This window comes from Chiloscyllium plagiosum, chromosome 19 (genome assembly GCF_004010195.1).
Source record: "Chiloscyllium plagiosum isolate BGI_BamShark_2017 chromosome 19, ASM401019v2, whole genome shotgun sequence".
Classification (NCBI taxonomy): domain Eukaryota; kingdom Metazoa; phylum Chordata; class Chondrichthyes; order Orectolobiformes; family Hemiscylliidae; genus Chiloscyllium; species Chiloscyllium plagiosum.
The window spans coordinates 9,885,033-9,911,863 of record NC_057728.1 but is presented as its reverse complement, the minus strand read 5'-3'; the positions used below and the strand labels follow the sequence as shown (position 1 = coordinate 9,911,863).

General features: G+C 40.5%; 1 protein-coding gene across 12 annotated transcripts in view; it reads left to right on the top strand.

Moving 5' to 3' along the window:
• Positions 1 to 26,831, top strand: part of yaf2 (YY1 associated factor 2) — a 183,137-nt gene that overhangs the window by 27,280 nt on the left and 129,026 nt on the right. For 3 of the 12 annotated variants that reach the window (XM_043709055.1, XM_043709053.1, XM_043709057.1), the window contains exon 4: positions 7,983 to 8,036. The exons of 7 other annotated variants lie outside the window; for them this stretch is intronic. In XM_043709055.1, coding sequence (XP_043564990.1) covers positions 7,983 to 8,036 — 54 coding nt within the window. Of the gene's footprint in view, positions 1 to 7,982; positions 8,037 to 22,301; positions 22,397 to 26,831 lie in introns of those variants that run through there. 2 more of the 12 variants (XM_043709066.1, XM_043709063.1) reach the window with 2 other exon arrangements.

Below are 26,831 nucleotides of genomic sequence, written 5' to 3'. Positions count from 1 at the left end.
TTGCTTGCTGTGTTTCCCTTCAGCCTTGACTGTAATGTGACTATTTTCTTCATTCTTCAGGATACATTGTTGCATGACAGTAATCATGTCAGTACATTGTCCTTCACCGGAGCATTAAGATAGAAAAGGTGAATGTTGATAAAATTGTTCAATTGAAGAGGATGGTAACTGTCAGACCAGTACCCTCCACACATCTGCAGTTGAAACATTGTATTAATTGTGTTCACATGAAGCTTTAATTAGTTCTTATTCTCAAATTAGTTACCATGGGGGGGGGGGGGGGGGCACGATGGCTCAGTAGTTAGCCTCACAGTACCAGGGTCCTGGGTTCGTTTCCAGCCTTGGGCAACTGTCTGTGGTGCTCCAGTTTCCTCCCACAGTCCAAAGATGTGCCGTTTAGGGGAGTTGACCATGCTAAATTGTCCATAGTGTTAGGTACATCAGTCAGGGGTAAATAGAGGATAGGGGAATGGGTCTGGGTGGGTCTCTCTTTAGAGGGTCAGTGTAGACCTGTTGGGCCAAAGGGCCTGTTTCCATACTGTAGGGAATCTAATCTTACAAAATTCATTCAGTGAAATCTCTGAACTTTGATTCGGGAAGCGATATTACTTGCCTTTGTTTTTTCTAAACTAAAAGTAATCCAAGAAAAGACTATTTGTTTGCCTGCACACGTACTTGACACACTCAACTACTATGTTGAAGTAACATTTTCATGTCAGCTGCATGTATAACACAGTGCAAGGTTTTCATGCAGCAACTGCTCTAAACCAGCTCTTCAGGTTTTTTGGAGCAATGGGATAAACGTTTGTCACAACCAATGAGTGAGCTTTGTACAATCAAGTCACTTGTAAATTGCAAAGAGAACAATTGTTAAATGCTACAACAACTCTGCCTCCGCGCCCCCCCCCCCCAGTGCATTTGTTAACATGTATTGGATGACTCCATTTCCGCTGTCACGATTGGTTATTCTCTCATCCTTAATTTTTCAGTGCAGTGTTGCATAACTTCTCGTGTTCAGTATGTCAGTACAACTTTGAAAGACATAGTCATGATATCACCAATGTATCATAACATGTGACCTGAGTGGATAAAGAACTCCTACTCCATCCTAATCTGATCATCTGAAACATGGCATGTTACTGAAAGCATGCTACTCTTTTGTAAAGCGCTGGCTTAATGCTAACCTAGACATGCTGTCCCTGAAGAATGTAATGTTTGTGTATAATTAGCTTTCATAAATGTCTTTCGGATTCTTTAATGCCACAGTATCCATGCTCAGTTTTCCAATGTAGTAGAGCCATAGAGATGTACAATGCGGCAACAGACCCTTCAGTCCATGCCAACCAGGTATCCTAACCTAATACTGTATAGTCTCATTTGGTGTATATCCCTCTAAACCCTTCCTATTCATATACCCATCCAGATGCCTTTTAAATGCTGTAATTGTACCAGCCTCCACCACTTCCTCTCCCAGATCATTCCTACAATCATCACTCTGTGAAAAAGTTGCCCCTTAGGTCCCTTTTAAATTTTTACCATCTCACCCTCAACCTATACCCTCTGGTTCTGGACTCCCCCACCCCAGGGAAAAGACTTTATCTATTTATCCTATCCATGCCCCTCATGATTTTACAAACCTCTGAGGTTATCCCTCAGCCTCCAATGCTCCAGGGAAAACAACCTCAGCCTAATCAGTCTCTCCTTATACCTCAAACCCTCCAAACATGGCAACATCTTAGTAAATCTTTTCTGAACCCTTTCAAGTTTCACAATATCCTTCTGATGGTAGGGAGCAAGAGTCGCACACAATATTCCAAAAGTGGCCTAGCCAATGTCCTGTATAGCCGCAACATGACCTCTCAACTCATACATTCGATGTTCTGACCAATAAAAGAAAGCATACCAAATGCCGCCTTCACTATCCTATCTATCTTTGACTCTGTGTTCAAGGAACTGTGAACCTGCATTCCAGGTCTCTTTGTTCAGCAGCACTCCCCAGGACCTTACCATTAAGTGTATGAATCCTGCCCTGATTTGCCTTTCCAAAATGCGGGGGATCTAAGGTTTCTTTGGCAAATAAGGTTAAGGAGAATCCAAAGGGATTGTATGAATACATTCGGGACAAAAGGGCAACGAGGGAACAAATAGGGCCCCTCAAAGATTAGCAACTCAGCCCATGTGTGGAACTGCAGGAGATGCTAAACGAGTACTTTGTGTCAGTGTTTACCGTGGCTAAGGACATGGAAGATATAGAATGTCGGGAAATAGATGGTGACATCTTGAGAAAATGTTAGTGGAGATAAAATGAACGTCCCTGCATCAAGTCAAATAGCATGATGAAGGCAAAATTACGTCACAGATCATCACAATTCTTAATCATTCTTGATCTATCTGACTCCTCACTTCCCCTTCTCTCTCCACCAGCCCCTCTTGGAAATTATTTATGCACATTATGGTCCCTCAAACATGATTGACTAACTATTTCAGTGGCAGTGGTTATGGGATGAAATAGAAAGGACAATAGCAACATGGAGGTGAAATTCATTGATGAGCAGGAAACTTAGTCTTGACGCATGGCTGCGTTTTGGATTGGAAGATTGCTTATAATGGGCTTCCCGAAGGATTGGTGCTGGGATCCCTGCTTGTTAATAATTTAGAACTGTGGGCTGGGCACAATTATAAAATTTGTAAATGATACAAAGCTTGCAAGAATCATGACCATTGAGGAAGATAGTGTTATACTTCAGAGGGAAATAATGAAGCCCATTGAGTTTCTCTGCCATTTAATAAAATCTTGGCTGACCTGATAATCTTCAACTCCACTTACCTGGCTTTTTCCCCAGAATTCTTGATTCCCTCGCTGATTAAAAATTTTGGCCTTGACCCAGCTTTGACAGTCCACTGCAGTAAGGAATTTTGCTACCGAGAGAAAAAATTCCTTCTCATTTCTGTCCTAAAGGTGCAACCTCTCATTCTGAGGTTATGCCCTGTGGGCCTGGAGTCTCCCACAAGGGGAAACGGTATTTATGCATCTCCCTCTATCTTCTATGTTTCAATGAGGCTGGCTCTCGTTCTTCTAAACTCCAATGAATATATGTAAATCTGTTTAACATCTCCTCACAGCAAGGGGCGGCACGCTCGCTCAGTGGTTTGCACTGCTGCCTCACAACGCCAGGTTACCCGGGTTCGATTCCATCCTCTGGTGACTGTCTGTGTAGTGTCTGCACCTTCTTCCCATGTCTGCATGGGTTTCCTCTGGTGCTTCAGTTTCCTCCCAAAATCCAGAAAATAGAGGTTAGGTGAATTGGCCATGCTAAATTGCTCATAATGTTCAGGGATGTGTCAGTTAGGTGCATTAGTGAGGGTTCAAGGTAGAGTAATGGGGAACAGGTTTGGTGGGATACCCTTCGAAGAATCAGTGTGGACTTGTTGGGCCACAGTGTAGGGGTTCTATACATTCCCTCTGTACCTGATATTGGACTAATGAACTTTCTCTGGATTGCCTCCAACATAACTATATTTTTCCATAGATAAGAGTCCTAAATCTCTTCATAGTGTTCCAGCTCCAGTCTGATGTATGACTTATACAGTTTTAGCAAAACTTTCCTTCTTATATACTCCTCCAATCCCTTAGAAATAAAAGCCAACAATTACAACATTTAAAAGGCATTTGGACAGATGCATGAATAAGAACGGTTTAGAGGGATATGGGCCAAACATAGGCAAATGAGACTAGTTCAGCTTAGGATATCTGGTTGGCATAGACGCAGTGGACTGGTGGGTCTGTTTCCAAAGTATAGGATTCTTTGACTCCATTTGCCTCCTCTATTACTTGCTGAACTTGGATCTTAGTCTTTTGTAATTCATGGACCAAGACTCCTAAATCCCTCTGTTCTATAGCTTTCTGCAGTCTTTCTTTATTTAAATAAATTTCCATTCCTTCATTGTGCCTAACAAAGTGCAAATCATAACAAGTTCCCACATTATATGCCATATGTCAATTTTTCACCCATTCACTTAACCTGTCAATATCATGCTGCAGACTCTTTTTGTATCATCCTCTCCACTTGGCTTTCCGTCCATTTTTGTCATTTGCAAACATATCTATAGTACATTGTTGTAAAAATTGTTGTTCCAGTAGTGAACCCTGTGGCATTCCACTAATTACAGATTTACATCCTGAAAATGCCGCCCATGTCTTCAATAGTTAGCCAATCCTCTATCCATGCTAATATCCACTTCCACCACCATAAGCTCTTCTTATCTTAAATAGCCCAACATATGGTACCTTATCAAACACGTTCCGTAAGTCCAAGTATATTACTTCCACTGTGTCCTCATGATCTATCTTGCATGTTATCTTTAAGAATTGTAGTAAATTTATCAGGCATGATTTCTCCTTCAAGAAGCCATGCTGACTCTGTTTGATCATATTATGTATTTAAAATGTCATTCAATTATGTTCTTTTATTATAAACTTGAACATTTTCCCAATAACAGACGTTAAGCTAACTGGCCTAGAGAGATTTTTTTTGTCTCCTTCCCTTTTATTTCTAAATAAAGGTGTAACATTGCCAGTTTCCCAATCCTCAAGGTCTTTTCCAGAATCTGAGAGCTCCTGGAAGATTACTTCTTTGGATGCATTCCATCAGATCGTAAAAGCATTGAGGATAGCAGATTACATAGTGAGTAGCTATGATGTATATTCAGGCAGCTTTAGTTGAGGCTTTCAAAACAGTCTTGGATAATTATCTGAAAAAAATGTTCAGATCCAGGAAGAAAGGTCAGAGCCAAAATGAGACAGCTGAGAGAGTAAAAAAAACATAGAAATGATTAGTAAAGTGATAAATATTGAGGTCTGTTTTTTAAATTACTGTTTAAATATGTGAAGTCTTTTATGTTGTGGCAAGTTAGTCTGTCACAATTATGTTCCCTGACAAAAATCTTCTAAATTTAGGAAGAATTTTTTTTCCATAACTTAATTAATTCTGTGTCAAATAAAAATTGGGAATCTGGTTATTTCTGCTGCTAGATATTCATCTTCATGATGCATTTATATTTCAAACCAATTTTACCTGTTGCTGTTGAGACATGTTTCTAAAGATAATTTGCCAGGAAACAAATTACTGAGGTTTTACTACTAACTGCACTACCTTTCCATAAACATAACCTGTAAGTATAAAAGTATATCCAGTTGATGGTGAGTGACACTGCAGAACATCAACCTGTGCTATCAAGGAATGCCAGAAGAGGTCCTCTGTTTAAAATCCTGTTCAATGTAAACAGATTTCAGATGTTGCACACAAGAAATCATCTTCATGGTGAAATATTGATAGCATTCAAAAAAGTGGCATACATACTTCTGTAAAATATCCTTTTAAAAATCTTTCAATTTAAACTTTCCTCCATTTTAAGGACTTGCCCTAAATGTATGTTTCACTTTACTTTTCTACACCTTCAAGTCACTGGTTTTAATTTGGGTCCATGTGCTTTATTTCATTTGATTTCACAATGCATTTAGGTCGTGATGAAATTCATTTCATCATTCTGCAAGAATGGGACAATTATGGAGCAGAGTTCCAAGAGTTGGAAAGTGGCGATGTTCACAACAATGGGATAGAGGTTTTTTTTTGCCAGTTTCTCAATCAGTTACTCAGAATAATTCAGTATTAACTAAAGCGAAGTTCAGAGTTTGCAGGCAGTGACTGAGAATGTGAGAGACAGGCATGGAAGCAGATTCCATAATAAGAGTACTGTACTGTGGGGAAGGCATCTCAATAACATGTATTCTATGTAGGGGCTCAGTGAGGAGTCAGGAGTACTTGGATGGCTCTGTGCTATTAGAGCTCATGAAAATGTTCTCGGAATTAGTAGGCAGCTAAGTGCTGGAATGAGGACTCGTAATGAGAAGATTATTGGCTCTGTACTGGGAGAGGCAATGAAGGGCTCCCAAGAGGCCTGCAAACATTAAAATTTCAATGCCACTGAGTAATTGATAATGTATTTCAAATTGTCATTCAATTATGTTCTTTTATTATAAACGTGAACACTTTTTCCGAATAACAAACGTTAAGCTAACTGGCCTATAGATCGTTTTTGTCTCCTTCCCCTTTATTTCTAAATAAAGGTGTAACATTGACAGTTTTCCAATCCTCCAGGCCTTTTCCACAATCTAGGAGCTCCTTTTGAACTTCTCTTTAGCTAGTGTTGAACTATCCTGAGTAACTGATCGAGAAACTTGCAAAAGCTGTATTTGCTTTACAGAACTGTACAAGATTGGAGCTCAAAGTAAAATTCAGGGATAAGATTGCCTCTATGAAGCTAGCTGTTAGTCAAGAGCTGGAGTTAGGACACTGGAGTCCAGGGGAGTGTAGTGCTAGGAAACTAGAATGACCAAGCAGACTAGCAGCAGTTGCTGAGACAGACCATGGCAGAGAGGCCCAAGCGAGGCAGTTTCCAGGCCAGAACAACAAAAGCATTTGCATCATTTATGAAGTTTTGAGATTTGATGACCCAGTATGGGTCCCTAATGGCTAAAGGAGTTGGCTGCATGGGTGGGGATAGGGGGAAGGGGTGAGTTATTGAGAAATCCATGGGACCTGTGTTGGTCTGGTTTGCTCTTGTGTTTGATGTGTGCTGCAGGACATTTGATCACCGTCTAGAACCCATATTTAAGTTATCTTCACAGGTTAATTCTAGGTTTTGAAAATAAGTTACGCCTGTATTGTCATTTGTATTACTGTTTTAATATTATATGCTAAAGTCAATTGTAGTTTGTTCAAAACTGTGAAGTATTGTGACTTTATTCTCTTAATAACTACCCTGGATATCGCAGTTTGAAAAAATAAAAGTCACTGGCTCCAACCAGACCGTATCTTAAATTTAGCCGTCTGGGTCCAGGTTCATAATAAAATTCAAAATCCATGAAGCATGTCATTTCAAACTGTAATTAGAATGCTATACAGTGGGTTTTCAGTTTAAGGATGTTGAGAATTTGTTGCTCATACTCTGAGCAACATTTCTTTTCAATACTTTTGCCAATAACGGGTTCTGTGGTTTGCACATTCTTCCCATGTCTGCATGGGTTTCCTACAGTTGCTCCAGTTTCCTCCCACAACCCAAAGATGTGCAGGTTAGGTGAATTGGCCATGCTAAATTTCCCATAGTGTTCAGGGATGTGTAGGTTAGGTGCATTAGTCATGGGAAATGTAGAGTAATAGGAGTGGGGAATTGGTCTGGGTGGGCTACTCTTTGGACGGTCAGAGTGGACTTGTTGGGCCAAATGGCCTGTTTCCACACTGGAGGGATTCTATGATACGGTGTCAGTGAAGATGTTGCCAACTAATTTTACAGAACTGTGATAAAAGAAAATGACTGCAGGCTACAGTCATTTTTGTTTGGGCCACCAACGTGGATGGTGGAGTTGGGGGTGAGAATATCATACGTCCAAAGATGTATCCTCCAAATGTTGTAAGATCATAAGAAATAAGAACAGGGGTAGGTTATTCAGCCCCTCGATCCTGCTGTGTTATTCAATTGGATCATGGCTGATCTGACTCTTCTCATGTCCACTTTTCTGTGTTTTCCCCTGCTGATCAAGAATCCATCTAATACAGCCTTCACTATACACAAGGACATTGTGCCCACAGCTCTCTGTGATGAGGAGTTCCATAGAGACTCAGTCCTCTCAGAGAAGAAATTCCTTCTCATCTCAGTTTTAAATTGGCACCCTTAATTCTGAGACCATGCCATCCGGTCCGAGACTGTTTCATGATGGAAAACATTCTCTCAGCATTTACTCTATCTAAGCTGTTAAGAATCCTCTATCTTGGAATGCATTCACCCCCGTTCTTCTAAATTCCAGTGAGTAGAGTCGCAATCCTTTTAACCTTTGCTCATAAGACTAATCATCCATACTCAGGATCATCTCAGTGAACATACTCTGGATTTCCTCCAGTGAAATAATATCTTTTCTTAAATAGGGGGACCAAAACTGCTCTCAGTATTTCAGATTTGGTGTCTCATGTGCAGTTACGGTAAGACGTCACTACTCTTCTACTCCAACCCCCTTAATCTTGGACCAACATTCCACAAGCCTTCCTGATTATCTGCTGCATCTGTGTACTTGCTTTCTGTCTTTCGTGTACAAGTGCCCCCAGGTCCCAGTTTTTCTGCAGTTTTTCTCCATTTCCTCCATTGTGCTGTGCTGTGTCTCCTCACCAAGGGGCTCTGTCACCTGTTTGTTGTGTTTGGATGGTGGATTTATCCTGAGAATCTCTCTGTAATCAAAAGTGTGGTGTTGTGTAGCTGCATCTCTGTTTCACCCATCTGAACATGTTTTGGATTTCCTAACTTGCAAGTAAGAAATGGTGCACAATAAAGATGTTTTCAGCATATCTGTATTGGGGAGTGCACTCGTCCTTGAAAACTTGATTTACAATAGAAAAATACAAAACTTCACAGAGCTTGAGCCCTGAGGAATGACTTTGAATTTAACATTCCATTAACTGTGTTAAATAGAAACATCATTTCTGAATTAGGGGGTATTAACACTTGTGACCCTCAGTGGTTTCTCACACATGTCAAGTAAATTTCAGGTATTGTATGATGAGTTTTTGGCATAAAGTTCATCTAAGTTGGTCCTAGATAGGGGGTTCATGTTCTGCACTTTTGACCACCTCGGTCCATGAAGTGTTCTCCAGCAGAATGCACAAGAAAGTTTTGCTTTTATGTCACTTCTCAGTACTTCAGGTCACCCGAAAGTGCTTCACAACAAATGTAACGAATATTAATGTAAAGATACTACATTGTGGAAGCACAGCAGTCAATTAGCACATGTCAAAGCTTTCTTTGCGTAACAAAATGTGTTCATGTTCAAAAAATCTGTTTTAATCAAATAAATTTGCAGTTCTTCTTGAATTGTGCTATAGGACTTCTTATGTCTGCCTGAGAGACTAGATGATACACTATAATAGCTGAAAGATGATAAGTCAGGGAATGCAGCATGCCACCAATAATACATACATGGAACAGAGAATTCTGTTTTGCTTCTGATTTCCAACATCTATTTGCTTTCATATTACTGCACTGAGAGCATCTGCTTCTCGATTTGTGTTCAAGACTGGTGTGAGACTTAAGCCCACAATTATATGATTGAACCTTCAACCTCTGGATGGTAACCACTGGTAGTGTGGGGTTTTCCAGAAAAGAGAAAAGGCTGTTCAATTCACAGACTTTTCTTTCGTAAATTAAGCCCATTTGTGGTTTGTGGTTATTACCATTTACCTTACTCTCCCATGTCCCCAAAAGTTTATTTCATCTCCAAAACCTTTGATGCAACAAAATGAGTTGGTAAGGGATATGCTTTTGAAGTTATGTATGGTAAGTGAAAGTGGCAGTCGTGGAATCGTTAGGGTCATAGCGGTTTGTGTCCAGAATTGTTTGAGCCAGAAATTGGCTAAATGGTTAAATTACAAGTAACACATTGTGGGTAGAGGAGATTTGAAATAAAAACAGTAACTCCTGAAGAAAGTCTGTGAAGAGAGAAATGATGAACCTGTGATGTGATAAGTCAGTGAGGAAAATACCACTGGACATCCTGGGAGTAGAAAGGCTCGCGTAATTGCCAAACACGTGGCATTGTAATATTGAGAAGTGTTGAACGATGCATTTTTAATGAATATTGAGGATAGGCAACATAAGCTAATGACACATATTAAAAGGGTGTACAGACAAAAAAATTTAAAGAAATTAACATTTTTTTAAACAAAATAATGCATCTGAGATCTTTGGTTTTATGAACTGAAACAGAGACTACTTGACAAAAGATTTAGAGGTGCCAGTGTTGGACCAGTATAAGTATACTCCACAAACACCTGATGAAGGAGTAGTGCTTCCACATAAATGTGTTTGACTTTAACCTGGTGTTGTATGATGGCGCGGGTATGGTCGACTCCTTGCGAGCTCCTCTGTGCAGATCTAAGTTTCCTATTTCCTACAATCGTTCTACACTCTTTAAACTGATTTTTAACAGTGTACAAAAGCAAAGTTATGCAAACACCTGTTGAAACACTTGTTAAGCTGCAGTTGGAATGTTGTCTCCATTAGGTAAGTTAGCTCACTGAGGTGGAAGGTTTGTTTTCAAACGTTTTGTCACAATGCCAGGTGACAACTTCAGTGAGAGTCTCCGGTGAAGCGCTGGTGGTATGTCCCACCTCTCTCTTTATAGGTCTTGGTTTCTTAAGATGGGTGATGTCATTTCCAGTTCTTTTCAAGGGAAGGTAGATAGGATCTAAGTCGATGTGTTTATTGATAGAGTTCTGGTTAGAGTGCCAGGCCTCTAAGAATTCTCATGCATGTCTTTGTTTTGCCTGACCTAGGATGTGTGTATTGTCAACATTAATATGCATCAAATTTTCAAAAGGATACCATGGTGCTGCTGAAATGTACAATATTGAATCATTGGTATCAACTTTTGGGTGACTGGTTAGATGAGTTTTTTATGCAAAAATTGTAATGATCGGGATGCAATGCCTAGAAGAGTGGTGGAAGCAGATTGGATGAATACTTGAATGAGAAAATGATGCATGGCTTTGAGGAAAAGGCATGGGGCTAATTGGACAGCACCACCAAAGAGCTGGCAGGCACAGTCAAGAATGACCTTCTGTTCTGTATCTTTATAGAATTCTATGACTTGTGTCGTCACTTGCATCAATATCCCTGACTGGTACAACATTTTACAATTTAATGACCATTTCAGTATACATCTTGATGTTGACACTGTAAATATAACTTGAATGAGAAGAATAATTCGGTCATTAGTGCTTGTTCCTGATTGGAATTTTTGAACAAAATGTCCTTTATTCATTTCCCATAAAACCCACATCTGACATTTAGTCCCATTGGAGTCATTTTTCCACATCTGGTCTTTTTGTGTTGGTTCTTTGGGACATGCATTACTGTATATTATATTCTTGTTCATAACGTCATTTGTCTGCAGCATCTGTGTAGTTCTGTTCCTGAGTTGCTGTTTCTCTATGTTAAAAAATGTGCTTCATCTTTGGAAGGGATTGGCTCACTGAGACATGGTTTGGTGGTCATTGTCCACCTACCATTGTATTGGCCACTTGTTTCAGTGCATATTTAATTAAATGGACAGTACAGCCAAAACTATTGAGCACCAAAAGTGTTAAAAGTACTCAGCAGGTCTGATGCATCTGGAGAGAAACAGAATTAATTTTTTGATTGAGAAGGGGCAAAGAATGTTAAGCAAAACACAAGACCTGGGAATAGGGCAGAGAGGTGAAATGACAAAAGTTTCATGGGACAAAAGTCAAAGTCAAAAGGATTGGTAATGGCTGAAGTAAAGAAATAGCATTTTTCCAGAATGTGAATGGGAACGTAATCAAAAGCTTTGTCTGGAAACAACAATATGGGAAACAAGGCAAGCATATGACAATAACAGCTGAATCAGAATGGGCTTAAACTTCAATGTCTGAAATTGTTGGAACTCCATTTATTTTTATTCATTCATTACCAATTCCTAATATACCTTAAAATTGTACTAAGCCACTTTCTTGAACCCATGCAGTCCATGTGGAGCATATAGACCCTCAGTGCTGTTAAGAGGGTTGTCTTTGCTTTTTGAAAATTGATACCAGTGATATAGTTTCAGGTCAGAATGATATGTCACTTGCAACAGACCTTTCAGGTGGTGATCTGATGCCCAAGTCCTCCTAGGTAGTAAAGATTGTAAGTTTTGGATGTACTGTCTGAGGAACCTTGGCACATTTTTACAGAGCATTTTGTCGTAGTTACGGGTATGTTCACCGAGCTAGGAAGTTGATTTGCAGACATTTCGTACCCTGTCTAGGTGACATCTTCAGTGCTTTGGAGCCTCCTGTGAAACACTGCTGTACTGTCTCTTCTGGAATTTATTTGGTTCCGTTTCTGTTGCTTCCGGTTGCAGGTTCCGGTTGTCAGGGGATGAAGTGTCTCAAATCAACTTCCCAGTTCGGCGAACATGCTCAACTACGATAACCAGCACCTGAGTTATAAATCTTTATGCAAACCTTGAAGAGCATTTTGTGCACATTGCTGCCACCGTGCTTCAGCAAGTGAGTGTTGAAGCTAGTGAATATATGAACAAAGAAACATATGTACAAGATTAGACATTCATCCCCTCAAGTCTGTTCTGCCATTTAATGAGATTGTGACTGATCTGCAGCCTAACTCCATATACCTGCCTTTGGCCCATATCCCTTAATATCTTTGCTTAACAAAAGTTATCTATTGCAGATTTAAAACTAACAATTGATCTAGTGTCAACTGCCATTTGTGGAAGAGTGTTCCAACTTGTGTAGAAGTGTTTTACGTGTAGAAGTGCTTCCTAATACTGCAGCTGGATGGTCCTGCCACAAGTATCAGACTACTCCCCTTAGTTTCAGAATCTCCAGCCAGTGGAAAGAGTTTATCTACCTGTCTTTCCCTGTTAATATTTTTGAAGGTTTTGATCAGGTCACAACATAACCTTCCAAATTCTAGACAAAACAGACCTCGTTTATATAATGTCGTCATATAACTTAACCCCTGATATCCAGGTTGCATTCTTGCAAACCCGCATTGTACTCACAAAATACAAAACAGAAAGACTGAACAGAGGTGATATTTTGAAAAGAAGATTGCTCTTATTGGCCCCAATGTAGATTAGATTAGATTCTCTACAGTGTGGAAACAGGTCTTTCAGTCTAATAAGTCCACACCGACCCTCCTGAGAGTAAGCCACCCAGACCCATTTCCCTGTGACTGGTGCACCTAACATGATGGACAATTTAGATTGGCCAGTTCACCTGAACCTGCACATCTTTGAACTGTGGGAGGAAACCAGAGCACCCGGAGGAAGCCCATGCAGACACTGGGATAATGTTCAAACTCCACACAGACAGTCACCCCAAGGCTGGAATCGAACCTGGGACCCTGGTGCAGTGAAGCAGCAGTGCTAACCACTGAGCCACTGTGCCGCCTGTCTAATGAATGCACACATCACACATTGCTTCCTATTGAAATGGAATTGTTGATAGAAGTAATATGATGCAAGATCTTCCAACCAAGCTTCATTTCAGATGGAAATCGGGCTGGCTCCAAATCTTTAGATTACTCCAAGTAATTACTGTCATCTTCTCAGGGTTTCAAAGTGAGTTGGAATTGGAAACTTTATCAGATTTCTGAAAAACTTCCATCTAGAGAAGGAGAGAGAGGGACTTTCAGTTTTGTTCTTTTAAAAAAAAATTCTGATTACCTAGGTTTTTGAAACACAAACCTAGACCAGTAAGAGTTGCTAGGAAACTGTTAGCACAGGGCCTCATAATCTCTTCCAAAACTATGTTTTCTGACATTTCATGGCCATAAACCTAACGTAATGTAAATGCACGGCTATTTTTCCACTCAGTAATTGCCAGGTGGATTATAGACCACATTAAACTGCTGACTTTGTTTTCCAGAAGCCATTTCCCTTTGTGAAAATTCTGTTGAATCCATAAAGTGTTCAAGCAGTTCAATATCTTTTCGTTTTTCTCACAGTCCATGAATATAACAGAATTTTATCCGGACCATATCCTTTGCAGTATCCAGTTTCTTCAATATTTTCTTTATCGTGTGGAGTGAATCCATGATATTGAGGTCGTTGGAAGGTTAAGATGGATCACCCACTCATCTCTTCTGGCAGATGGTAGTTGCAAATACTTCAGCCTTGTCTCTTTATGTTGAACTGCCCCAGCATTGAGAATGGACATGTTTGTTTATGGCACCTTCTCTTGTTTACTATCTTTAAGGGCGAGATGTGGCAGCACAGCAGAGCTTAGGTCAGTTCCATTTCTTGTGAGAATCTCTGACATATGAATTAGGAATAGTTGTAGGCCATTCAGCCCCTCCAGACTATTCTGTCATTCAATAAGATCATGACTGATTTGTTTGTGTTTCAAATTCCACAATCCCATATACCTCCTGATAATCTTTGAATCCCTTGACTAATAAAAATTTGACTGCCTCTGCCTTAAAAATACTTTATGAAGCAGTCTCCACCACCTTCTGAGGCAGCGTTCATAAATTGTACAATTCATGCAAAAGTTTCTCTACATTTGTCCTAAAAGGGCAAACCCTAATTTTTGAGCAGGGTTCTGATTCTGGAGTCAGCAAGAGTTTTCTCCATCTACCTTGACAAGATTGCTCTTATCCAGTTCAATCATCACATGATGGCAGTTCACCCATCACTTTTTTTCAACGCCAATGGAAACTGGCATAGTCTGTCCAACCTTGCTTCATAAGAGTACCTACTCATTCCAAATATCAATTTAACAGACTTCTCTGAACTTTTTCCAAAACACTTGCATTGATCCTTAAGTAAAGAGACCAACGCTGAGCACATTGTGTTCAAGATGTGATTTCACCAATACTCTTTTTGTCTGAGGCATAACATGCTCACTTGAACATACTTATCCCGTAATAAAGAATAGCAATTCATTAGCTGCCATGTTGATGGTATATGGCAACCAGCAGGCAAATTCCTTGCTGAGCTGATAGCAAGAAGCTTCACGAGACCCAAAGATATTAAGGACTCTCCGGGCAACTCCATCTCAACTGTATTCAACGAGTATGCAGCTCTGTTCAATATTTGCACAATTACCTGTCCCATTGAAGCTGCACCAAAAATTATAGTACGAAATCCATAAAGCTAATACGGGGATGCATTTGTGTTATGTTGATAATACTTTGTAACTAATATTTGTTGGCTGAAGTGTATATGAGAATTTTAAGATAAAATGTAAAAAATAGAAAATGTAAGTAATAATCAGACCTAGCAGCATCTGTGGAGAGCAAATATTTCTTGTCTAAGAATAGTTTGCTGTATGTCAGACACACATTCGTGTATTGACTGTCAGGATCATAAAGAATGTCCCACGCACTTTATTTTATACCTGTCTCATTTGACATGGGTTAATTTGCCTTCTCTTTTAATTAGAAGTGAAGTGGAAAAAACAAATCTATGAACTCAAACAAGGAAGGATTTCAGATATGATGCGACTTTGAGGAGGAGTAGAATGTGGAACAAACTTTCCTTACTAGCATTACTAATATGTGTGTTTTTAATTCATAGAGTCATACAGCATGGAAACGGACCCTTCAGTCCAACTAGTCCATGCTGATCATAATCCCAAACTAAACTAGTCCCACCTGGCTGCTCCTGGCCCATATCCCACCAAACCTTTCCTATTCAAATCCTATCTATCCAATTGTCTTTTAAAGTTGTAATTATATCCACATTCACCACTTTCTCAGGAAGTTCATTCCACACGCGAACCACTCTCTATAAAAGAATTGCCTCGTGTCTTTTTTGAATCTCTCTCCTCTCATCTTAAAAATGTGCCTCCTAGTCTTGAAATCCCCCATTCCTAAGGAAAAGACAACTACCATTAACTTTATCAATTCCTCTCATTATTTTATAAGCTTGTATCAGATTGCCTCTCAACCTCCTTTGCTCCAGTGAAAAAGTCCCAGCCTGTCTTTATAACTCAAACCTTCCATAGCCAGCAACATCCTGGTAAATCTTTTATGAACCCTTTCCAGCTTGATAATATCCTTCCTATAACTGAGCAACCAGAACTGGACACAGTATTCTAGAAAAGGCCTCACCAATGTCCTGGGAGAAAGTGAGGACTGCAGATGCTGGAGATCAGAGCTGAAAAATGTGTTGCTGGAAAAGCGCAGCAGGTCAGGCAGCATCCAAGGAGCAGGAGAATCGACGTTTCGGGCATAAGCCCTTCTTCATTCACCCATGTCCTGTGCAACCTCAACATGATTTCCCAGCTTCTAGGCTCAAGGATCAAGCGTGCCAAATGCCTTTTTAGTCATCTTGCATATATGTGACACAAACCTCAAAGAATCAGGGAAGATCACCAGAGTAATATAAAGGATCAAATCTTTGAGGGTAAACTGTCTCATGTTATGTGGAAAATTCTTTGCAACATGCTGGTCATGCTGATGAAGCGTAATAGTGAAGTATGGTGAACACTTTGGTTCATTTGAACATCAGAAACACCGAGACATCTCTATTTATATATTGTTATACTTGCAAATTTAGTTCAATCCAAAAAGACCAATTTGTGAGGCACTATTTGTGAAAAGTGAAAAACTATTTGCAGCTCTGAGTGCAACTATTTTTCACTGGCGCAAAGGAGGTTGAGAGGCAATCTGATACAAGCTTATAAAATAATGAGAGGAATTGATAAAGTTAATGGTAGTGGTGACAAACTAAGAATGGCACTTGGTAAAAAGTTGCTGAGTAGTGAAACTTATTTACTTTTCTGTAAGCACATCAATACCAATATGTTAAAGACACTTAATGATCTTGGTTAGTTGAGAAACTCCATTTAGCTTGAGACCCAAACATTTTAACTTGATTCTTGCTCAGGATTTTGGAGAAATGACACTGTGGACATGATGTGGAATGGGGATGTCACACTGAAGACATTATGTTGAGAAGGCAATGTGAGGGCTGGATGACCATTGGTTACACAGTTTCTTTCTCTTGAGCAATATTTTTAGTTGAATAAAGGCCAAATCGTTTTAGCTGTATTTGAAAATCCAACCCCTTCATCTCAGTAATCAGTCTAGTGAATGTTTATTGAACTGCTTCCAATAGTAGAGTAATAGAGATACACAGCACGGAAACAGACCTTCGGTCCACCTTGTACATGCCGACCAAATATCCCAACCTCATCCAGTCCCATTTGCCAGCACTTGGTCCATATCCATCTCAACCCTTCATAGACACGTTCTATACACACACCACCCTCTGCATGGAAAAGTTGCCCCCTTAGGCCCCTTTTAAATCTTTCCCCTCTCACCTTAAACCTATGCCCTCTAGTTCTGGATTCCCCCACTCCAGGAAAAGGGCTTGTCATGGATTTATCCTATCCATGTTCCTCATGATTTTATAAATCTCTAGGAGTTCACCCCTCAGCCTCCGACTCTCCAGGAATACAGCCCCAGTCTATTCAGCCTCTGCCTATAGCTCAAATCCTCCAACCCTGGCAACATCCTTGTAAATCTTTTCTGAACCCTTTCAACTTTCACGACATCTTTCTGATAGGAAGGAGACCAGAATTGCACGCAATATTCCAAAAGTGGCCTAACCAATGTCCTGTACAGCCGCATCATGTAGCATATCAATTTTTAAATTTGGTAGCCAAAACTGTACACTCAACGTCCAGCTGTGACCCCAACAATATCCTGGACAATTGTAACATGACTTTGCAATAAATGTAAAAATTCCATTTGTCAGCTTAATTACTCACAGCACCTGCTTTTGTTTCATGTATAGTAACATTCGAATCCCCCTCTGGTACACTCTGATCTCGCTCTGCCAAGTGTTTGCCCACTCACTGAACTTTGCAGTTTGCTTAGGTCCTCGTTAGTGTGCCTTCCCACCTACTTTTACGTTATCAGCAATTTTGGATACCTCGTACTAAGTCCCCTTCTTCAAGTCATTAATACAGATAGTAATCAATTTGAGCCGTTAGGAATGATCCTTGTAGCACTCCATGCGCTATGTTTTTCCAACATGCAAAAAAAAATCAATAATCCTAACTCTGTCTTCCATGTTAACCAAACCTCAATCCATGCTAATACATTACCCTCAGTACCTTGTGCTCCCATTTTGTGCAATGTCATTTATTTGGCACCTTCTAGAGTGCCTTCTGAAAATGAAAGTGCATTACATCTATGATTCTTCTGTATCAACTCGATTTGCTCTGTCCTCAAATAACTCCATCAAATTTGTCAAACACTGTTTCTTTTTCACAAAACCATATTAACTCTATCTGATTGCATTCAGCTTTTCTAAATGACCTGCTGTTTCTTCTTTGATGATTGACAAGCATTTACCCAGTCACAGATGTGGCCTTCATTTCATGGTTTCTGTCTCCCTCTCTTCTTGATCAATGGCATCACATTCGATCTGCTGTAAACATCCTAGAATCCAGTGAGCTCTGGAATATTTTGGTCAATGCCTCCACTGTCTCTGTAGCTACTTCCTTGAAAAGACTTGGATGCAAACTATGAAGCTCTGGTGATTTGTCTGCCTTTAGTCTCATGAGGTTGTCAAATGCTTTTTCCCATGTGATACAGAATGTAACACTATTCTTTCCCAATAGCACCTTGAAACTTTGTCATCTTTGGGAATTTTTATGGCATTCTCCACTGTGAGGCCAAATAAAATGTTGGTTTAAATTATCTTCCATTTTTCCTATTCCCCTGTTGCATCCTCCAACGGTTGCACACTTAGCTGAGCTTCTCTCTTTTTATAAAGCCTTGAAATCTCTTGCAGTTTCTTTTTTGTTAATATTTCATGTCAAATTACTTTCATTTTCAATTTCATCATTAGCTTTTTTGTCATCTTATGTTGTTTCATAAAAGATTCCCAGTCCTCTGGCCAGCTGGTCATTTTTGCTGCATTGTATGCCTTATTATTTGGTTGCATACCAGCTTTGACTACCTTTTTTAAAAATGGGTGGTTTATCTTTATCATCAAATCCTTTTCTTTTCTGACCAGAAGAAATTTTTGCTGAGCATTACAAAATGTGTGTCATTACTCATGTATGGCTTTTCCTCTTAGTTTATTTTCTCATCCTGTTAAAGATAATTGTTTCTTCATAACTTTTTAATTGCCCTTAATAAAATGGAACACCCTAATTTGAAAATTGCATTGCTCTCCCTCGAATTGAATTTGAAATTCTACTGTGTTGTAATCACTACCCCAGAGGATCCTTAATTATGTAATCTCTTATTAACCCTATCTCATTACCTACTGGTAGATCTAAAATAGTTTGTTTGAGCCGGTTCTGCAATGTATTGCTTTAAGAAGCGATCCCTGCTTCATTCTGAAAATTCATCTCCCTTGTCCTGTGGTATGTGTATGCTAAGTACTATATGAGGGACTGGTTGTTATCTTGTGATCTGTGCGTGGTCAGTACTGTGTGAGGGGCTGGTGACTGTCCAGTGGACTGTGAATGGTCAGTACTGTGAGGAAAATCGACATTTCGGACAAAAGCCCTTCATCAGGAATGAGCCCTCACCACTCTAATCTTGACTCTAATCTCCAGCATCTGCAGTACCCACCTCTGCCAAGGACTACCAGTCATTTATTGGTGTTTACCCTGTGGACTGTGAATGGTCAGTACTGTGTGAGGGATTCATTAATTTGTTGTAATGTTGAAAGATTATATTGGACTTTCTCCCTGGACATTAATGTCATATTAAAGGGTTAAATTGCACTGTCTTCCTCCAGAAACTGAACATTTTGGAAGTGGGTGGGGACAACATTTGTGCAGGAATGTGGTTGACTCCCACTTCAGTTAGACTGTCATCTACTACTACTCTTCTGCTATTAACAAATTAAACTATCATTCAACCCCTTCCATTCATAAATGCATCTTAACCATCCCGCAAAGCTAGGTATATCACATCTACATTGTCTTGAGGAACCACTGAGTCAGGAATCATCTGCCTAATGATTCCCCAGGATTAGGGCATTTACATTTACATTATCTCAGAGGATGATCTCATCCTACCATTGTACTTGGGGTAAAGTGATTATGGTGGTGGTGGGGGGGGGTGGTGGTGGTAGTATCTGTGAGCGTTACCAACTGACCTGTATAAAGGGAATGTGTTTTCTTTGTTCAGGGCCTCTTTGACTCAACTTCGCACACCTGCAAAGAGGGTCAAAAAGGGTCACCTAGCTTGTACAGGCTTTAATAAACTTTACCTGTTTGCAGAAGTTGGTGTGTGCGAATTGCATCCCGTGTGTGAAACCTCAGGAAGAGAACCTAACACTGGTCTGTGTATGGTCAGCACTATGTGAGGGGCTGGTGACTGTCCTGTGTACTGTAAATGGTCAGTGCTGTGTGAGAAACAAATTTCTATCCTGTGGAATGTGTAGGGGGAGGACTGTGAGAGGTTTTCCCTGATTATTAACAATATTTTTGTGGTTATAACTGTGAATCTTTCTTGATTTCAAATTTTGCCATCCGCTATGGTGTGGTTTGAACCCAGGTCCCCAGAACATTAGCTGAGTTTCTGGTTTAATAGTCTAGTAATATATCACTAGGCCATTGCCTCCCCTCAAGGAGACTTTGAGGAGGGTTTAACAGAGTTTTACCTGGATGGTGCTTGGATTATAGTGTAATCCCCATAAGGAGGGGTTGGATAACCTTGGGTTATTTCCGCAAGAGTATTGGAGGCTAAAGGGCAACCTGACTGAGGATGGTAGGTACTTGGAATGTGCTGCTGAGGAGGTAATATAAGCAGATACGATAGTAATATTTAACACACGTTTAGAAGGTACATGAATTGGCAGAGAATAGAGAGATATGGGCCACGTTCCGGTTGATGGGATTAGTTAATAGTACCATCGTGATCAGCACAGACATGGTGGCCTGAAGGGTGTGTTCCTGTGCTTTACTGTTCTATGTTCTGTTTTGTCACTGATTTTGTCCAGTCAATGTACAGATTAAAATCACCCATGACAATTGTAGTGCTCTTCTTTCCTGATTCAGACTTTGTCCTGTACTGTGGCAACTCTTTGGGGCCTGTAGACATGGTTTCTTTTCCTTGCTAGTCCTCTTTGTCCACCTGAACTGATTCCACATGATGATCTATTGCATGTATGTTACTATTCGCCACAAACTACCACAGTTCTTTTCCTTTTTGCCTTTTCTACTGGAGAATTTGATGCTGTTAAATATTGTATTCCCAGCCATGGTCACCTTTAACTGCATCTCTGTTATATCTATCAAGTTACATTTATTTATTTCTGGTTGTGCCATCAACTCATCTATCTTGTTAAAATGCTGTATGCAGTCAGATAAAGAGCCTTAAGCTGTGACTTTTGGCTATTATTATTCTCTGGTTCTAATTTCTGCTGTATTCTATATAAAATAGGATGTATTATTTCACATATCCACCCTTTCCTGTTATATTTTGATTATTGTTCACCTGTTCGCTACCCGAAACTTCTACTCTCTAATTTCTGTTGGATTTTTAAGCTTCCCTTAGTTAAACACACTCGGTCTGTTTCTCAGCACTGCAACCCGCGTTCCCACCCCACCTCCCACCACTTCCACCACCATCCTATTCCCTGCCCTCTACCTTCAATATTTAACATCCTTTCTAAATAGCTAAATGATTTGTCAGGGCACTAGTCCCAACATGGGTTCAAGTGAAGCCTGTCCCAACAAAACAGCTGTGTCATCAGGACTGATGCCAGTGCCCCATTTCTCCCACACTAATCTTTAAGCCATACAGACAACCCTTTAATCTTATTTACCCTGCACCATGGCTCAGGTAGTAATCTGGAAAATAATATCCTGTGGTTGTGCTTTTTAATTTAGCCCCACGCTGTTCATAATGCCTCAGCAGAATGTCTTTCCTAGTCCTATATATATGTCCTTAGCACCTATGTGGACCACCACAACAGGTTCTTTTCCATATCATTTCAAGTTCCCCTCCAGCCAAGAAGAGATGTCTTGAACATTGGCACCAGACAGCCTTAGACTATCTCCATCTTTGCTGCAGGGATCTGTTCCCAAAAATGAGCTATCCCCCATTATGACTGTTTTTCTCTTTCCTTCCCACACCTGACTGACAATCTAACCATGAGTCAGTTTATCATCCATGCTGCAGTCTGTGCCCTCATCCACACGAGGAGCAAGAGGGCACTGCTGCATCTCTGGATTCTGGATTCCAATGCAGAGAAACCTCAATTATCTGAACCAGTCGGGCAGGCACTATTGCTTTCAGATAATTGATTATTCGGATAATTGATTTGATCTTAAACAAGGGAAGCCATACTGAAAATGAACTAATCTTTGCATTCTGCAAATTGCAGATTAAATTGAAAAGGACAAAACCCTTACCATCACATAAATATACAAAATCCCAGCATTAAACAAGGTCCTGAGGAGCTTCTACATTCACAAGCATTTGTCAGTTTCCGTGAACTCATTGGTGCAAGAGAAAGACAGAAGTACTGCCTCATGCTTGCTTTTACTTTCTCTGCCATTTTTTCATGAATGGTGCATAAAAGTGACGGGAATAAAGTACTTACTCTTGCAACTGGCTGTGTAACTAACATTGAATTTTTTAAAAAATCCAGTCGCTGTTGCTTGAGGTGCTTGTGTTTCTTTGTTTTTGCCAGCGTTTTCACATGTTCAGTTAATCCAAATTCACTTATCTCTTTGACATAACGTTTTTACAGGACCTTGACAACTTCAGATAATCCGAAATTTGGATAATCGATATTCGGCTAATCGAGATTCCTCTGTACCTGCCCCACTCTCCCAAGGTAAACAAATCCCTCTTGCAGGGAGTTTGTCTCTAAAACTGTGATTTAAAAATCGCCATGGCTATAGCGCTGCTTATAAGTTAATCATTAAACCCCTTCTCTCACTCACTTGCCACTAGTTCAAAATTCCAAAATAAATGATATTTAAAAATTTATAAATTGTACACCTTGCATCAAACAAAGAAAGATGCATTTAGTTTGTAAATGGCTGTGTAAGGAATTTAAATTTTTTGGTTTCCTTCTCCCCCATTTCAGTTTAAATTCTTGTCCGTGTTTTCATCTATTGAACAAGCAAGAACACTTTTGGAAGAAAAGCAATACTATTGTTACAGCATTTTCCACTACTGTTGCAAGGAAAAGTAGCAACCAGTATATAGTCATCGAGGTCCCAGAAACAATAGTGCAATTAATGACCGGGTAATTGCCTTTTGGAGTTGGTTGAAGTATGAATGTTATCCAAGATTGGGGTGAACATGCCCACCTTTTTTCTCAATAACACAATGGCCTGTTTTATTTCACCCGAGAAAGCAGTTAAGTGGCCCTGTTTCAATGTTTTATCAGAGAACCTGGAACAATTTTCAGTCAATCTCCTTCTGCCCTAAATTTCAGATTGGGGAATAGTCTCTCGTGACTTAATTAGTGCAACATTAAAGACTAGTAATGAACAGTTGCTCTGATGTCTGATTACATTATGTGGTGCTCCCTTGGTAATGAGTGGAAGTGTGGTTCTGGATTATGAGCTAATGTCTCTGGAGTAGTTTGAATAGTCCAAAGCTTGAACTTTACTGTTTGATTAAATATGCCCGTTGACTATTCTCTGTGCTATCGGTGAAACCTGTGTGTGGCTACTGAGTGAAGGAAACTATATTGAACCAAAGAGCTGGTAACATGGCAATGCAGACACTTAAAAACATTGTAAATGAAGCTCCTATTTAGACAGTAAAATATGTCATCTCTGTATATGTCCAAAATGAACTACAGCGCAAGTTGGAGGAACAACACCTCATCTTCCGCTTGGGCAGCCTATGGCCTGGAGGACTCAACATTGACTTCTCCAATTTTAAACACCTCCCTTCCCAATCCCTCCCTTCCCCTCTTCCCTGCCATTAACCGGATCCATTCCTCCCATTGACCAACCACGTCGTGCCCTCTACCTGTCTTCACCTATCCTTGCCCCCCTCACCCACTTTTACTGCAGTTCTCCCCACACCCACCCCAGTACTGAAGAAGGTTTATACCTGAAACGTCGACTTCTCCACCTCCTGATGCTGCCTGGCTTGCTGTGTTCTTCAAGTCTTCTGCCTGTCTACTTTGGATTCCAGCATATGCAGTTTTTTTTTGTCTCAAAACACAACACTGGCAACAAAAATGGTGAATGGTTTCACTTTCCTGACACCAACTGCTTTATTTTGGGGGGTGGGGATATCCACAAATCCCATGGGATTAATGATTTCAAGATTCATGACCTTCTTGCTCACTACAGAAATGAACTGTCCAATTGAAGTGTTGACCCATGAGAAGGTCTAATACTATCTACAAACAGCAGCCTAATGAATATTCAGGCATCTGCATTTGACATGGGACAAAAAAAGTGCAATTCCAGATGCTGGAATCCAAGGGACACAAGCAGGTGGATGCTGGAAGAACACATCAAGCCAGGCAGCATCAGGAGGTGAAGTCAATGTCTTGGGTGTCCTGAAGAAGGGTTACACCGAAAACATTGACTTCTCCACCTCCTGATGCTGCCTCGCTTGCTATGTTCTTCCAGACTCCTGCTTGTCTATCTGCATTTGATATGGTGATGAGCGCTCTTGAAAAATGTTTCAGACCAAAAAAAGGGACAATCGAGCAATATCAATTCTACTTGAGATGCGAGGGAAATGGTGAGATCATAAAGCAACATTTGGCAGCATTGTGGTTTATAGGCGAAAGTGAGGACTGCAGATGCTGGAGATTGGAGTCAAGATTAGAGTCTCTAATCTTGAGTATTGTGGTATATGGTTTCCACATGTCAATGCTTGCACTCTAACTAAGAAATTAATTTACGAAAAGATTTCAATTCCATGAATTAGGGAGCGTCTCTTCACAGAAGATAATGCCATATCAGATAAAGCCATAATTTTGACAGTCCTGCAAGTTGAACCTGCCATGGTTGATCAGATTAGATTCCCTACAGTATGGAAACAGGCCCTTTGGCCAAACAAGTCCACATCGACCCTCCAAAGAGCAACCCACCCAGACTCATTCCCCCCTCTTTACCCCTGACTAATCCACTTAACACGACAGACAATTTAGCATGGCCAATTCACCTAACCTGCACATCTTTGGACTGTGGGAGGAAACCGGAGGAAACCCATGCAGACACTGGGAGAATGTGCAAACTCTACACAGACAGTTGACTGAGGCGGGAATTGAACCCGGGTCCCTGATGTTGTGAGGCAGCAGTGCTACCAGAAATGGTGGTGGGGGGGGGGGGGGGTAAGATGGAGGAGGAAAGGAGTAAACAATAGTTGGAGATGGAGCCCAGTGATAGAAAACAACAATTGCACTGACAAAGGAATAGATAAAGGTCAGCCTGGGAGAATGAATAGCTGCTAATGAGGACCATTAGTGGCTGACAATGGGTTGTTAGTGGTAGCAGCCCATGTGATGACAAGGTGTGTGGGTTTGGGGTAAGGCCAAGGCAGAAGGTCATAAGGCCCTAAAATTTTCACTATTGAGTTCAAAAGGTTATAAATTGCAAATAAAGCTCTCTGTCAGATTATGGAGTGCTTAATCAAGGTTGTAGGTCTTTGTGTTTCATTTCATCGACGTTAGTGTGGAAGTATCTAGAATGGGTGAGAAACTCTATCATCAGTACCTTTCTGCAAATTTTTCTCATTCCTGTAACAAACACCTTCAAGATTGCAAAGACAGTATATCTTCAGCTTTGGGAACGATCACAGGTTCAGTGTGCTATTTAAAACAAAACATCACGGCAAGTAGCTTTCCATTTTATGTAAACAAAGGCAGAATGGAAGTAAACCTTTTTGATAGACTTGGCTTCAAACTTCAAGATCCCACTGCAGCACATGATCGGTGGCACGTATTTGAACAGCAGCATCATTCCTCATTTACCAGATTTGTAGAGATTAAGGGTTATTGTCATCTCTTTTTGCTGTGTATCAATTCTGCCAGTTATGCAGACTTTGAAATGTTGCTCTTTGCGATCTGTGCTGAAGCGACTTGAAGCAAACAGTACATTGAGCTAATTATCATCCTCGTAGATATCAAATCTAGTCATTGGGCGATACAAGCACACTGAACGTAGTTTATACATTGAAATAAAAGCAGTCAATAAAGCTATCATTCTAGATAATTTTCCACTTGCTAGGATTCAAGAACTATCAGCATTTCATAGAGTCATAGAGATGTACAGCATGGAAACAGACCCTTTGGTCCAACCCGTCCATGCCGACCAGATATCCCAGGAGAAAGTGAGGACTGCAGATGCTGGAGATCAGAGTTTAAAAATGTGTTGCTGGAAAGGCACAGCAGGTCAGGCAGCACCAAAGGAACAGGAGAATCGAAGTTTCGGGCATAAGCCTGAAGAAGGGCTTATGCCCGAAACGTCGATTCTCCTGTTCCTTTGGTGCTGCCTGATCTGCGCTTTTCCAGCAACACATTTTTAAGACCAGATATCCCAACCCAATCTAGTCCTACTTGCCAGCACCCGACCCATATCCCTCCAAACCCTTCCTATTCATATACCCATCCAAATGCCTCTTAAATGTTGCAATTGTTCCAGCCTCCACCACATCCTCTGGTAGCTCATTCCATACACGTACCACCCTCTGCGTGAAAAGATTGCCCCTTAGGTCTCTTCTATATCTTTCCCCTCTCACCCTAAACCTATGCCCTCTAGTTCTGGACTCCCCGACCCCAGGGAAAAGACTTTGTCTATTGATCCTATTCATGCCCCTCATAATTGTGTAAACCTCTATAAGGTCACCCCTCAGCCTCCGACACTCGAGGGAAAACAGCCCCAGCTTGTTCAGCCTCTCTCTGTAGCTCAAATCCTCCAACCCTGGCAACATCTTTGTGAACCTTTTCTGAACCCTTTCAAGTTTCACAACATCTTTACGATAGGAAGGAGACCAGAATTGCATGCAATTTTCCAACAGTGGTCTAACCAATGTCCTGTACAGCTGCAACATGACCTGTGCTCAATACTCTGACCAATAAATGAAAGCATACCAAACGCCGCCTTCACTACCCTATGTACTTGGGACTCCACTTTCAAGGAGCTATGAATCTGCACTCCAAGGTCTCTTTGTTCAGCAACGCTCCCTAGGACCTTACCATTAAATGTATAAGTCCTGCTAAGATTTGCTTTCCCAAAATGCAACACCTCGCATTTATCTGAATTAAACTCCATCTGCCACTTCTCGGCCCA